The sequence below is a fragment of the Vipera berus genome (assembly GCF_964194415.1).
Source record: "Vipera berus genome assembly, chromosome: 5".
NCBI lineage: Eukaryota > Metazoa > Chordata > Lepidosauria > Squamata > Viperidae > Vipera > Vipera berus.
The window spans coordinates 101,958,818-101,971,256 of record NC_138207.1 but is presented as its reverse complement, the minus strand read 5'-3'; the positions used below and the strand labels follow the sequence as shown (position 1 = coordinate 101,971,256).

General features: G+C 45.6%; 1 protein-coding gene across 3 annotated transcripts in view; it reads left to right on the top strand.

Moving 5' to 3' along the window:
* The window catches only part of LOC308669163 (calcium-activated potassium channel subunit alpha-1), a 463,457-nt gene that overhangs the window by 374,481 nt on the left and 76,537 nt on the right, over nt 1-12,439 (top strand). For all 3 annotated transcript variants that reach the window (XM_081329724.1, XM_081329723.1, XM_081329725.1), the window contains exons 20-21: nt 3,042-3,165; nt 11,793-12,017. In XM_081329724.1, the coding sequence (XP_081185850.1) occupies nt 3,042-3,165; nt 11,793-12,017 (349 nt within the window). The remainder of the gene's footprint in view (nt 1-3,041; nt 3,166-11,792; nt 12,018-12,439) is intronic.

The following is a 12,439-nucleotide window of genomic DNA, read 5'->3' as shown; positions in this document are numbered from 1 at the left end:
ATCACAGCGGCCTGACAATCTTTGCAGCCAGCCCCGGCAAAGAGGACATTGCCCATGACAAACTGTCAGTCTGGGCTTGGTGGAGCTTTCGAGCGCCAATCACAGGAGTCGGAGAAGATGGAAGTGACAGAGGCCCACTGAGTAGACGAGGAAGCATGCCTCGGATTATGAAATATTCAGCCAGGGTGTTAAAAACTCTAAACGCTTTCTCAATTATTAGCACCACCTGCTCTGGCTGCCCGCATTGTAACACTAACCGCATGCTAATTGCCACAATTTGTTAGGGCAAGTTGGAAGCGGCAGTAGGAAAGGCAGGCGAAGTTCCCCATCGGATCCGGAAGGAAACCAGACAGAACGGTCCTTCGTCCCTCCGTTGCAAGGAGCGCATCAAAAGACGAAGCGTTGCAGCCTCCATCACCTCACCACACACATTTCTCTCAAAGAAGATGTTATCGGCTTGATGTGATGATAAGGGGTGTGGATCACAAAGAAACTTGTAAACCTCTTGACAGAACAAAGAGGAGGCCGTGTACATCCAACACGCGACTCCATAGGCAGGCCCCAGTAAGCGTAATTTGAGAAAGTTTCAATGTGAGTTGACTCTGGTTGAGTCAACCCACATGGAGGAGAAAGAAGCCTTCTACAGAAGAGTTCCCCAATTTCTCTGGTTTTGCGGACCAGCTGGGGGGCAAAAAGGGGATGGTTCCACATGAATCGAATTCAGACCTGGATGCAAGAATGGTCCTCCAAAGAGGTCTAGGGCAACTCAACACGGCCAATTCGTCATGGCCAACTTCCTACGGCTGACTCTCTGCTGCCAACTTGTGATGGGACAATTCGCCACGGCCTATTCACTGTGGGACAAGTCGCTATGGGGACAAGAGTTATCCCACTGTGTGTGTGCTTGGGTGTGTGTGTGTGTGTGTGTGTGTGTAAATAGATATATTCATATTCCGTTCTTTGCAGACTATACAAAGATCTATACAAAGACTATACACAGACTATACAAAGATCAAGCTGTGACTCGCTTAACAACCAGAGCGAGAGCAGTCATAAAAGGGGGGCAAAACTCACTTAACAAATGTCTCACTTAGCCACAGAAATTTTGGGCTCAAATTGTAGTTGTAAGTCAAGGATTGCATGGAATGAGCTAAGAAAACGGATTTACTTTTGGGGAACTTTTCATCTTGATTTTCTCTCTCTCTCTCTCTCTCTCTCTCTCTCTCTCTCTCTCTCTTCCCATTCTGGTTTCTCAACTTAAAAAATTGCCGGTTGAATTTATTGAGGGAATTTTAAAAGGGCTGCAAAGTTGACTGTTGCTCTTTAAAATATAATACGAGCTCTCCTACGGCAAGCTTGCTGGAAAATGGAATTGGTGCATTTTGCTTGAGGCAGTCTTGCTATGACTTATTGCGCAGCATTTAGTGTGGCTCTTGAGTTTTCTTGATCATAAGCGGCGCGATCTGCTCCAAAAAACTCAGGACATTTTCAACCCTTCTGTGCCTGAACTTTGGTGGACATAATTTGGGCTAGAAGAAGTACAGAAGAGCTGTGAATATATTTGGAGTTATAGATGGAGTCTCTTGGCTGATTCTCTAAAACACATTGCTTTCTAGTTTATCTCTTTGTACAAACCTGAGGATGTTGTGATGCATTGAAAGCCAGCATTGTCTTTCCTTTCAGGGTTTGCATTCAGTTTGCCCTGGGCCTTGACTAGATTTGTTGCATTTAATAATCAATCAATCAATCAATCAATCAATCAGAGCTGGAAGGGACCTTGGAGGTCTTCTAGTCCAACCCCCTGCTCAAACAGAAGACCTCATAACATTTCAGACAAATGGCTGTCCAGTCTCTTCTTGAAAACCTCCAGTGTTGGAGCACCCACAACTTCTGGAGGCAACTTCTGTTCCTCTGGTTAATTGTCCTCCCTGTTAGGAAGTTTCTCCTTAATTCCAGGTTGCTTCTCTCCTTGATTAGTTTCCATCTGTTGCTTCTTGTCCTGCCTTCTGGTGTTTTGGAAAATAAGTTAACCCCCTCTTCTTTGTGGCAGCCCTTCAAATATTGGAATGCTGCTATCATGTCCCCCCCTAGTCCTTCTTTTCTCCAGACTGGCTAAACCCAAATCCTGTAACTTTTCTTCATATGTTTTGGTCTCCAGGCCTTTAATCCTCTTAGTTGCTCAAAACATCCCTGAAAAATCATGCATTCTGGATATGGCTCTTGGTAATCAATTTGCTATAAATGATGTAATTGAAAGCTTCAAGTTGAGAATCCAAAATCTGATTAGAGAAATTTTAAAATATTTAACACACGGTCTATTAAAATTTCAAAAGAGTCACAAAGCAGGCAGTTGACTTCCTCCCTCTTCCCCCCCCCTTATGCTGATTGATCAGGATGGGGTGTTGTTTTTTTTAATTCTTTCCCTCCATTGAATATATTGGGGCAGATGCGTTGGCTTAGTGGGTTAGGACGCTGAGCTTGTCGATCAGAAGGTCAGCAGTTTGGCGGGTCGAATCCCGAGTGCCGCATAACAGAGTGAGCGCCTGTTACTCGTCCCAGCTTCTGCCAACCTAGCAGTTCGAAAGCACGTAAAAATGCAAGTAGAAAAATAGGGACCGCTATGGTGGGAAGGGAACAGCGTTCCATGTGCCTTTGGCGTCTAGTCATGCCGTCCACATGACCATGGAGACGTCCTCGGACAAGCGCTGGCTCTTCGGCTTTGAAACGGAGATGAGCACCGGCCCCTAGAGTCGGAAACGACTAGCACGCATGTGCGGGGGAACCTTTACCTTTACTTTTTTATTGAATATATTAATATAAGCTCTTGTGGTATTTAATTGGGGGGAAGGGATATGTATTTTAAGATGAAAGAAAACCAGCTACAATTGTTCCTGTCCGTCAAAACAAGCAAGTGACACTGCAAACTTATCCTACATTTTCCTCGTTTCTTGAATGTGGGTATGGCAAAGCATAGTTGATGCTTTTCTTGTTGCGATGATTTTGGCTGATATTAATCCCGCCGTGTTTGTTTTCTTGCTCAGACACGATCCTTTATTAATCCCCGGCAACGAACAAGTTGACAACATGGACTGCAACGTCAAAAAATATGACTCCACGGGAATGTTTCATTGGTGTCCAGCAAAGGAGATTGACAAGGTTATTTTGGTGAGTATCGGAAGAAAAGGAAGCATGGCGATTTCATGCTGTATGGTCAGATTGAGTTATATTAAATTTCCTCCGGACTCTTTTGTGTTCCTGACTTTGAACAGGACTAGTTCAGCGTGCAAAGAATCCACACCAGTGAGAAAGCTGCCGATTATTACACTTCCTGTGACTTTCTGGCCATTTTCATGATTGTCCAGGGTTTTAACGAGTGTGAGACTCATTAAGGTTCACTCTTCTGTGTTTAGTGTCTACAAAAAAGCTGTGTGGACGGTAGTTTCAGGGATTCGGTGGCAATTTGACCGACTCATTGAGCTAACTCTCCGAAACAAATTTGACAGGTGATTCGAACTAGCTAATCTGATGCCAATGGGTTGAATTCAGACTTTTTTCTTTTTTTCTTTTTTTTGCAAAAGCAACAGATTTTCGACAATTGAATGAAACCAGTAGGACAGTGGACAGTCCCACGCAGATTCCACGTGCCTTTGCTATAGGCATGATTTTCGTGATTATCCATTCCCCTGGAAGAGTGAGAGCTGATTTTCAGCTTCTGCTTTCAGGTTTAACAGGGGATCTATCAGGCCTGGACTGAAGGGGTTTTAGCTTTAATATTGTTTTAATTGTTGGGCTTATGTAATTTAATCTATTTTAATTTATACTATTTTTATACCATATTTTATGTTGCCCTGTAAACCGCCCTGAGTCCTTCGGGAATAGGGCGGTATAAAAATTTAATTAAATAAATAAATAAATAAACAACCCTGATTTGTAAGTAACCGTAGAACATAGAGCATAAATCATAGGCCTGAGAGGGACCTCAGAGGTCTTCTAGTCCACCCTTGGTCCAAAGCAGGAGATTCCAGGCAAATGTCTATGGAGATTCTCAGTCATCCAGGTTATAATTGTCCCAAAGATGCTTTTTTTCCCTTTCCACGAGGCAACTGGACGTTCTTGTTTTTCTTTGAAGACGTTTCGCTTGTCATCCCAGAAGCTTCTTCAGTTCTGAGCGGATGGTGGCCAATGGAAGGATTGATACTTCTGCAAATCTTTCTATTCCCCACCATCCAGTCAGAGCTGAAGAGAAGCCCCTTTGGAAGAGAAGCAAAACGTCTTCAAAGAAAAAACAAGGAAGTCCAGTTGCCTCCTGAAAAGAAAAAAAAAGCTCCTTTGGGATTCTTGGCAAATTGGTTGTCCAGTCTAATTTTGGAAATCTCCCACCATGGAGCACTCACAATTCCAAGAGGCAGACGATCCCGTTGCTTAATTGTCCTCACTGTCATAAAATGTCTCTTTACTTCTGAGTTGGATCTTTGTAACAAGCTTCCACCCCTTACTTCTTGTCCTGCTCTCTGGAGAATACTTCAGTCTCCTCCTCTCTGTGACAGCCCCTCAATTACTAGAAGACAGTTATCACACACACAGACCCTCTAACCCTTCTCTTTGATAGGCTGGCCAGGGGTAGGCAACCTTGGCTCTTTTATGACTCGTGGACTTCAACTCCCAGAATTCCTGAGCCAGCCACTCTGAGGGGAAAGGGAGGGGTTTCCAAGCTGAGCCATGCTGGCTCAGGAATTCTGGGAGTTGAAGTCCACGAGTCATAAAAGAGCCAAGGTTGCCTGCCCCTGGCCTAGGCCTAGGCCGCTTTATGACTCGTGGACTTCAACTCCCAGAATTCCTGAGCCAGCCACTCTGAGGGGAAAGGGAGGGGTTTCCAAGCTGAGCCATGCTGGCTCAGGAATTCTGGGAGTTGAAGTCCACGAGTCATAAAAGAGCCAAGGTTGCCTACCCCTCGCCTAGGCCTAGGCCGCTTTATGACTTGTGGACTTCAACTCCCAGAATTCCTGAGCCAGCCACTCTGAGGGGAAAGGGAGAGGTTTCCAAGCTGAGCCATGCTGGCTCAGGAATTCTGGGAGTTGAAGTCCACGAGTCATAAAAGAGCCAAGGTTGCCTACCCCCTGGTAGACACACCTTGCTCCATCATTTGATTTAGCACCCAGGCCCCTTGTTGCTCTTCTCTGCACACCTAGAGTTTCAGCAACTTTTCTCTGTCATGGTGAGCAGAAGCGGGTGTGTCTAGTGCGGAATAAAGTGGTATTATCAATTTTTATTGTGTGATCTTGATGCTATCCCTCTGAGATTATGGATATGGACTTATGGATGGCCAGGCCCAAATTTAGAGGTCAGCCTTTTAAGATACCTTGCCTGTCTCTGGTACAGAACCTAGGATACTCGTATTATGTGTGAGATGTAGCCCTCGCATCTCTTGTTAGTCAGGCTTACAGTTTCTCCCAAGCAAGCCTCCACATAAATACTTGAAGAACATGATTTTTTTCCCCTTTTTGCAACTTGAAATTTTATTACTATCCAATACAGCTGATCAGATTCCTTTCCGTCGTTCTTCTTTTCATACTTCCTAGGGTCCCCGTGTCTTTTCTGTATCGTGGTGACCAGAACTGTACAGAGTATTCCAAGTGTACAATATCACACAACTGTATCCAAACTAATTAACCCTGAAGGGCCAAACTGATAGTTAGAAACTATTCAATGGTGCCGTTTGGTTTCTTGATGAATGCCTGCATCCCCGTCATTTGTCCGAGGATAAATTCACAGGATCATTAATTTCTCCATATATGTCACTTGCAATTAATGCGCTCTTAACTACCCTATCGCTGTGATGGAGCAGCTTTCAAATCATTAAAGCCCCACTCAACACGAGCATTTAGAACGTGATATATGAGTGAGCGGATACCCTTGACCAATATTAACCCTTTATTGCTGTCAGAAGTCTTGTGTTATCACCAGAGATGTGTGTGCATGTGCTTTGTGCTACTGTGCCAAAGGAACTTTTTCTGGAGGCAACTGGACTTTCTTGTTTTTCTTTAGAAGACGTTTCGCTTCTCATCCAAGAAGCTTCTTGGTGGGGAACGGAAGGATTTCTACTCCTTGCAGTCAGCTGGTCGTTTTTATTATTTTAGAGAGTCATTGAGGTCACTTGGAGGTTCATCTGTGTCCTCAGAGTCACCTGAGTGGTGCAAATGGGTGTGGAGCCTCCTTGGAGCTGCTGAAAGGACTTGTGTTGTAGACTGGAGATGGATGATGTTGTATCCCTCCCCCTCTGTTGAGACAGGGCTGTTCGATTTTGACACAGATGGCTTCTTTGACCCCTCTTTCAAACCAGCGGTCCTCTCTGTCCAAAATGTGGAAGTATTCAATCAGAGAGGTCCACAGGGAGAGGATCATAAATTCGGCATAGTAACCACAAGTACATGAATCAGGACATAAAAATGTAGGAAGCTTAGAAGTAGCAGCTGATTTTCCAAAAGCTGTGACTTTCCAGCCAAAAATGTTCCTCAGAACAAAAAAAAATGTTTATAGAATGTGTGTGTGTCTCTCTGTGTGTCCATATATGCATTCATTCATTCATTCATTCATTCATTCATTCATTCATTCATTCATTCATTCATTTATAGGTTCTTTCGAACCATCAACTGGTTCCTTGTAGTTTCAGCAAAGCAGTCTGACTTTTTTTCAAGATTCAGAATAACAGAGTTGAAAGGGACCTTGGAGGTCATCTAGTCCAACCCCCTGCTCAGGCAGGAAACCCTATACCATTTCAGACAGATGGCTGTCCAGTCTCTTCTTAAAAACCTCCAGTGTTGGAGCATTCACCACCTCTGGAGGCAGGTTGTTCCCCTGGTTAACAGTGGCGTAGCGTGGGTTGTCAGCACCCGGGGCAATTTGCGCCCCCTAACCCGGTGACGTCATGGCACCGCCGAAAAGACGCGCCCCGCAGCGGCGTAGACTTTCCAAGAAGAGTCGCGCGCATGCGGGATGCTTCCGGGTCCCTCTCGAGGGCGGCTGGGCGGGGCTCCGACCTGCAAGAGCCGCTGCATTCAAGCTCGCACGTGAGCCCCGCTAAATAAAGCCACGCATGCGCACGAAGCTAGGCCAGCCGGCCGGCGGGTCCGTCTTCGCTCGGCCAAGCCTGCCGGGGCGCCTGCGGGGCGCTTGCGGTTGGCCTGAGCCTGGGCGGAGAGTTGGGCGCTTCTATTTATTTTATTCAGTTTATGTGGCCGCCCATCTCACCTGCCGGACTCATTTCGCTTTGCAAGAAAGAGCAGCTCGAGAGCGGAGCCAAGCCGACTCTGTGCAGCCCTTGGGGCTCCCTGAGCAGCTCAGTGCGAGCGTGCCCCCCCCAGATGTTGCGCCCGGTGCGGCCCGCCCCCCCTGCACCCCCCACGCTACGCCACTGCTGGTTAATTGTTCTAATTGCCAGCAAATTCTTCCTTAGTTCTAGGTTGCTTCTCTCCTTGATTAGTTTCCACCCGTTGCTTCTTGTCCTGCCTTCAGGAGGTTTGGAGAACAGCTTGACCCCCTCTTCTTTCTACACAAGCCAAAATAAAAACCTCTCATTCTTCAATGAATCCTTTCATCAACATTCCTATGACTGTTAACATGCGGCATCTATTTTCGAGGTTGTGTGGAAAGCTTAAAAAAAAAGGTCTCTCCCATTTGTTTATCTTCTCTTTGCACTTGTCCTAGCATTAAATATTTCTGCTAAAAAAAAACCAAAAACCAACCCTTAATTTTCCCACCTTTTTCAAGGCCAATCTAGGTAGGGCCAGAGAACATGGTGCTTCCAACAAAAAAAACAAAACCCTAGCATTTTTGTCTTGCGTTCTATCCCCTTTTTTTGGGTTCAAATTACGTTTTAATGTGCTGTACAGTAGCGACCTATCTCTCTCTTTTTGCTTTAATTATCCAGTGATTGAGAGCTATTTTTACTTCGCGTTTATCCAAAGATGCCATCCAGAGCAAGGTTTCTCTGAAGTGTAAAAGGTTTTGCGTTGGGTTTCGGAGAATTCTCTTTGGGTTGGGGACAGCCGTCAAGCTGACTCGACTAATCTAATCTAATTACCTCGTTACTTCTTTCTTCGTTAGGTCTGGGGAAAGTTTGCGGCGCACAAACAACGCCACATGTCACAGCTAACGCTGCGGCTGTGTGTGTGACACCGAATCCCGTTGGACTTTGCCTTTATTTAGTGTGTGTGTGTGTGTCTGTGTGTCTGTGTGTGTGTGGATTTTGTTTCAGAGGTTGATTTGTCGAGATTTCCCTGCACCGCTGAGTAACACAACACTGACAGCTCTGGTTTAGTCTAACAATCATATGGCAGAACCTTGTTCCTCCCTTTCTCAGGGGACTTTGTATAATAACCATGACATTGTCTGGAATTGCAGTATTGGCATTTAAGCGATCAATAAACCAGCCGGTTCCACTGAGTAAATTGTTAAGAATGTGATTCAAAATGGTTCAAATTGATATGCATGCCACAGTGTTCATTAGCCCACTGGGGACACGTTTTCCATACGTTGTTAAATAACCGAGGGCGACAGATGTCAGCTAGAATATTTTAAGTATATTTTAAACAGAGATGACGCTTAATGACCTTAATGTTCCACTTCACGAAGTTTGCACGGTTAAAAAAAAAGTGACATTAGAAGAACCCTTTTTGTCTGCTTATGATTGAAGATCCGTTTACTAGATTTGCCACTGTGTGGGTGCTTGTGTGTGCAGTGTGTTTGTGTACACACACACACACACACACACACACACACACACACACACACAGAGAGAGAGAGAGAGAGAGAGAGAGACATATATAGAAAGAGAGGGAAGGAAGGAAAGAAGCGGTGAATGCTCCAACACTGGAGGTTTTTAAGAAGAGACTGGACAGCCATTTGTCTGAAATGGTTCAGGGTTTCCTGCTTGAACAGGGGGTTGACTAGAAGACCTCCAAGGTCCCTTCAATCATCATCATCATCATCATTATTATTTTTATTGAAGGAAGGAAGGAAGAGGGAGGAAGGAAGGAAAGAAGGAAGAAGGAGGGAGGGAGGGAGGGAGGAAGGAAGGACTTCATGGCAAAATATGCAAACTGCACTTGGAATATTCACATTTTTAAGCATTTCTATAAGCAACCTAAAGGACGCGGTGGCTCAGTGGGTTAGGATGCTGAGCTTGTCGATCAGAAGGTCGGCAGTTTGGCGGGTCGAATCCCGAGTGCCGCGTAGCAGAGTGAGCGCCTGTTACTCGTCCCAGCTTCTGCCAACCAGGCAGTTCGAAAGCACGTAAAAAAAATGCAAGTAGAAAAATAGGGACCACTACGGTGGGAAGGTCACAGCGTTCTGTGCGCCTTTGGCGTCTAGTCATGCCGGCCACATGACCACGGAGACGTCCTCGGACAAGCGCTGGCTCTTCGGCTTTGAAACGGAGATGAGCACCGGCCCCTAGAGTCGGAAACGGCTAGCACGCATGTGCGGGGGAACCTTTACCTTTATAAGCAACCTGCCTCCTTAAGGCGATTTTGTAACACCAGGTCTGCAAATTGCAAACGATGGCTGTTGGATCCTATCAGCTTCACCTCTCTTAAACAGAGAAGTAGTGGCTCTCCGCCTTAATTGCATTCCTTTAATCTCCTAGTAGGAAGACAGTGGCTCAGGAAGCCCACGTTTGAGACCCAGAGCTGCTGCAGGGCAGGGTTGAGTTCTCGTCCTTCACTCCAGCTCCTGCTGGGGACGTGAAAGGAACCCCCAAATGGGCATCCCCCCACCCCCACCCCCGGGCAACGGTGACGTCACTGACTAATCCTTTCAACCCAGAAGTGCCTGAGTGCTTCTGATTACGAGTGCCAAAAACCCAAAAGCTCATTGTTTGTTCCAATCAATAGTCTTTCCAAAAGAAATTTGACTTTAGTAAGGGGATTCAGATTGGCAAGATTTGGTTAGCTCAGCCGAAGTTTTTAACTTCATAAACCTTGAAGGGGTTTCCTAACACACGTCGGCCTGAAAATAATTCCACCAGAGTTATAATACTACAAGCTGACTTGAGCGTTTCCCTTCTATCAGGAGATTTTTCTCATAAATGATCCCCCTGTCCAGTCGATCAATCAGAATAGAGCTGGAAGGGACCTTGGAGGTCATCTAGTCCAGCCCCCTGCTCAAGCAGGAAAACCTATACCATTTCAGACAAATGGCTGTCCAGTCTCTTCTTAAAAACCTCCAGTGATGAAGCATCCACGATTTCTGGGGACAAGATATTCCACTGGTTAATTTTTCCTTATTTCCAGGTTGCTTCTCTCTTTGGTCAGTTTCCATCCATTGTTTCTTCTCTTGCCTTCTGGTGCTTTGGAGAATAATTTATTTTATTCATTTTTTATTTATTTTAATTCCATTTATATCCCGCCCTTCTCCGAAGACTCAGGGCGGCTTACAAGCTTAGCAGTAGCCTTCATTCTATGTATATGCCTGCTTATTAGGGCTTTCGCCCCCCCCAAAGCGGCATTATTACAAAGTCAGCTTAATTGCCCCCAACAATCTGGGTCCTCATTTTACCTACCTTGGAAGGATGGAAGGCTGAGTCAACCTTGAGCCTGGTGGGACTCGAACCTGCACTAATTGCAGGCAGCTGGTGTTACTTAAGGAGGCATTAGCCCACTGCTCCACCAAGGCTCTTTAATTTGACCCCCTCTTCTTTGTGGCAGCCCCTGAGATACTGGAAAACTGCTATTATGTCTCCCCTATTTCTTCTTTTCTCTAGACTGGCCAAGCCCAAATTCGGCAACCGTTCTTCATATGAGTTTGTCTCCAGGCCTTTAATCCTCTTAGTTGCTCTTCTCTGCACTTTTTCCAAAAGTCTCAGCATATTTTTTTTTTTGTAATGCGGTGACCAAAACTGGATGCAGTATTCCAGATGTGGCCTGACTAAGGCTTTATAAGGCGGTACGTGATCTTGTCTCTGCCACTTTGTTTATGCAACCGAGGACTAGCTAAACCCCAATTCTGCAACCGTTCTTCATGTGTCTCCAGGCTTTTAACCATCTTAGTTGCCCAAATATCCCCTAATCCTCAAATTCAGTTTAGAGTGTCATTCAGAGGTTTTCCACAGGAGATGGTCCAAAAAAATCAGTATGGTGGTTTTAATGGTGTGATCAAAGGTCCACCCATTATTTATGCTCTGGCACCGCAACGCCATGCATTCTTACCCCATTCCTGGGTAGTCTGTTAGAATATGTGACTGTGATAAGAGTCTATACATTTTGAAGACCTGGCTCATATCTTCTATATCAGAGGTCTCCAGACTTGGCCACTTTAAGACTTGTGGACTTCAATTCCCAGAATTCCCCAGCCAGCTGACTGGGGATTTCTGGGAGTTGAAGTCCACAAGTTCTAAAGTTGCCAAGTCTGGAGACTCCTGTTCTAGACCAGGGGTAGGCCACCCTGGCTCTTTGATGACTTGTGGACTTCAACTCCCAGAATTCCTGAGTCAACATGGCTGGTTCAGGAATTCTGGGTATTGAAGTCCACGTCATCAAAGAGCCAAGGTGGCCTACCCCTGTTCTAGACTAACCATGTGGGATTCTACTTAACAGCTACAAATATTCTTTGCTTTCCAAACTCTATGCTATTTTCTAAGCTTTGAGCATTTAACGCTCTGTTGGATATTTTTGAGGCAAAATGGTCAAAATGTCCTGGTGTTCTCCTGCTCCTGTATGCACCGCCATGCTTGATTCAGATGGCATTTCAAACCCTAACTCCTTTCCCGGTTTTGTTTCGTTTTTGTTTTTTTCCAGACCCGAAGTGAAGCTGCTATGACAGTCCTCAGCGGCCACGTGGTGGTTTGTATATTTGGCGATGTGACATCAGCGCTGATAGGACTGAGAAATTTTGTGATGCCACTCCGAGCGAGCAATTTCCACTACCATGAGCTCAAACACATTGTGTTTGTGGGCTCCCTGGAATATTTAAGGAGGGAATGGGAGACCATGCATAACTTCCCCAAGTTGTCAATTTTACCAGTAAGTCCAAGGACCGGATCCTTCCTTCCTTCCTTCCTTCCTTCCTTCCTTCCTTCCTTCCTTCCTTCCTTCCTTCCTTCCTTCCTTCCTTCCTTCCTTCCTTCTTCCCTCCCTCCCTGTCTCCCATTCTTCCTAACTCACTATGTTCTTCCTTTTTCCTTTCTTTCCTTCCTTCCTCCTTCTCACTTCTTCCTTCCTTCCTTCCTGTCTTACTTCCTTCCTAACACTGTTGGTTCCTCCCTCTCACTGCTTCCTTCCTTCCTATCTCACTGCCTCCTTCCTTTTTGTTTCCCTTCCTTCCTTCCCTACTCACTATCTGTCTCCTTCCTTCCTTCTTTCCTTCCTTCCTTTCTCCTCCGTCCCTCCCTCTCACTGCTTCCTTCCTTCCTATCTCACTGCTTTCTTCCAGTCCCACTTCCTTC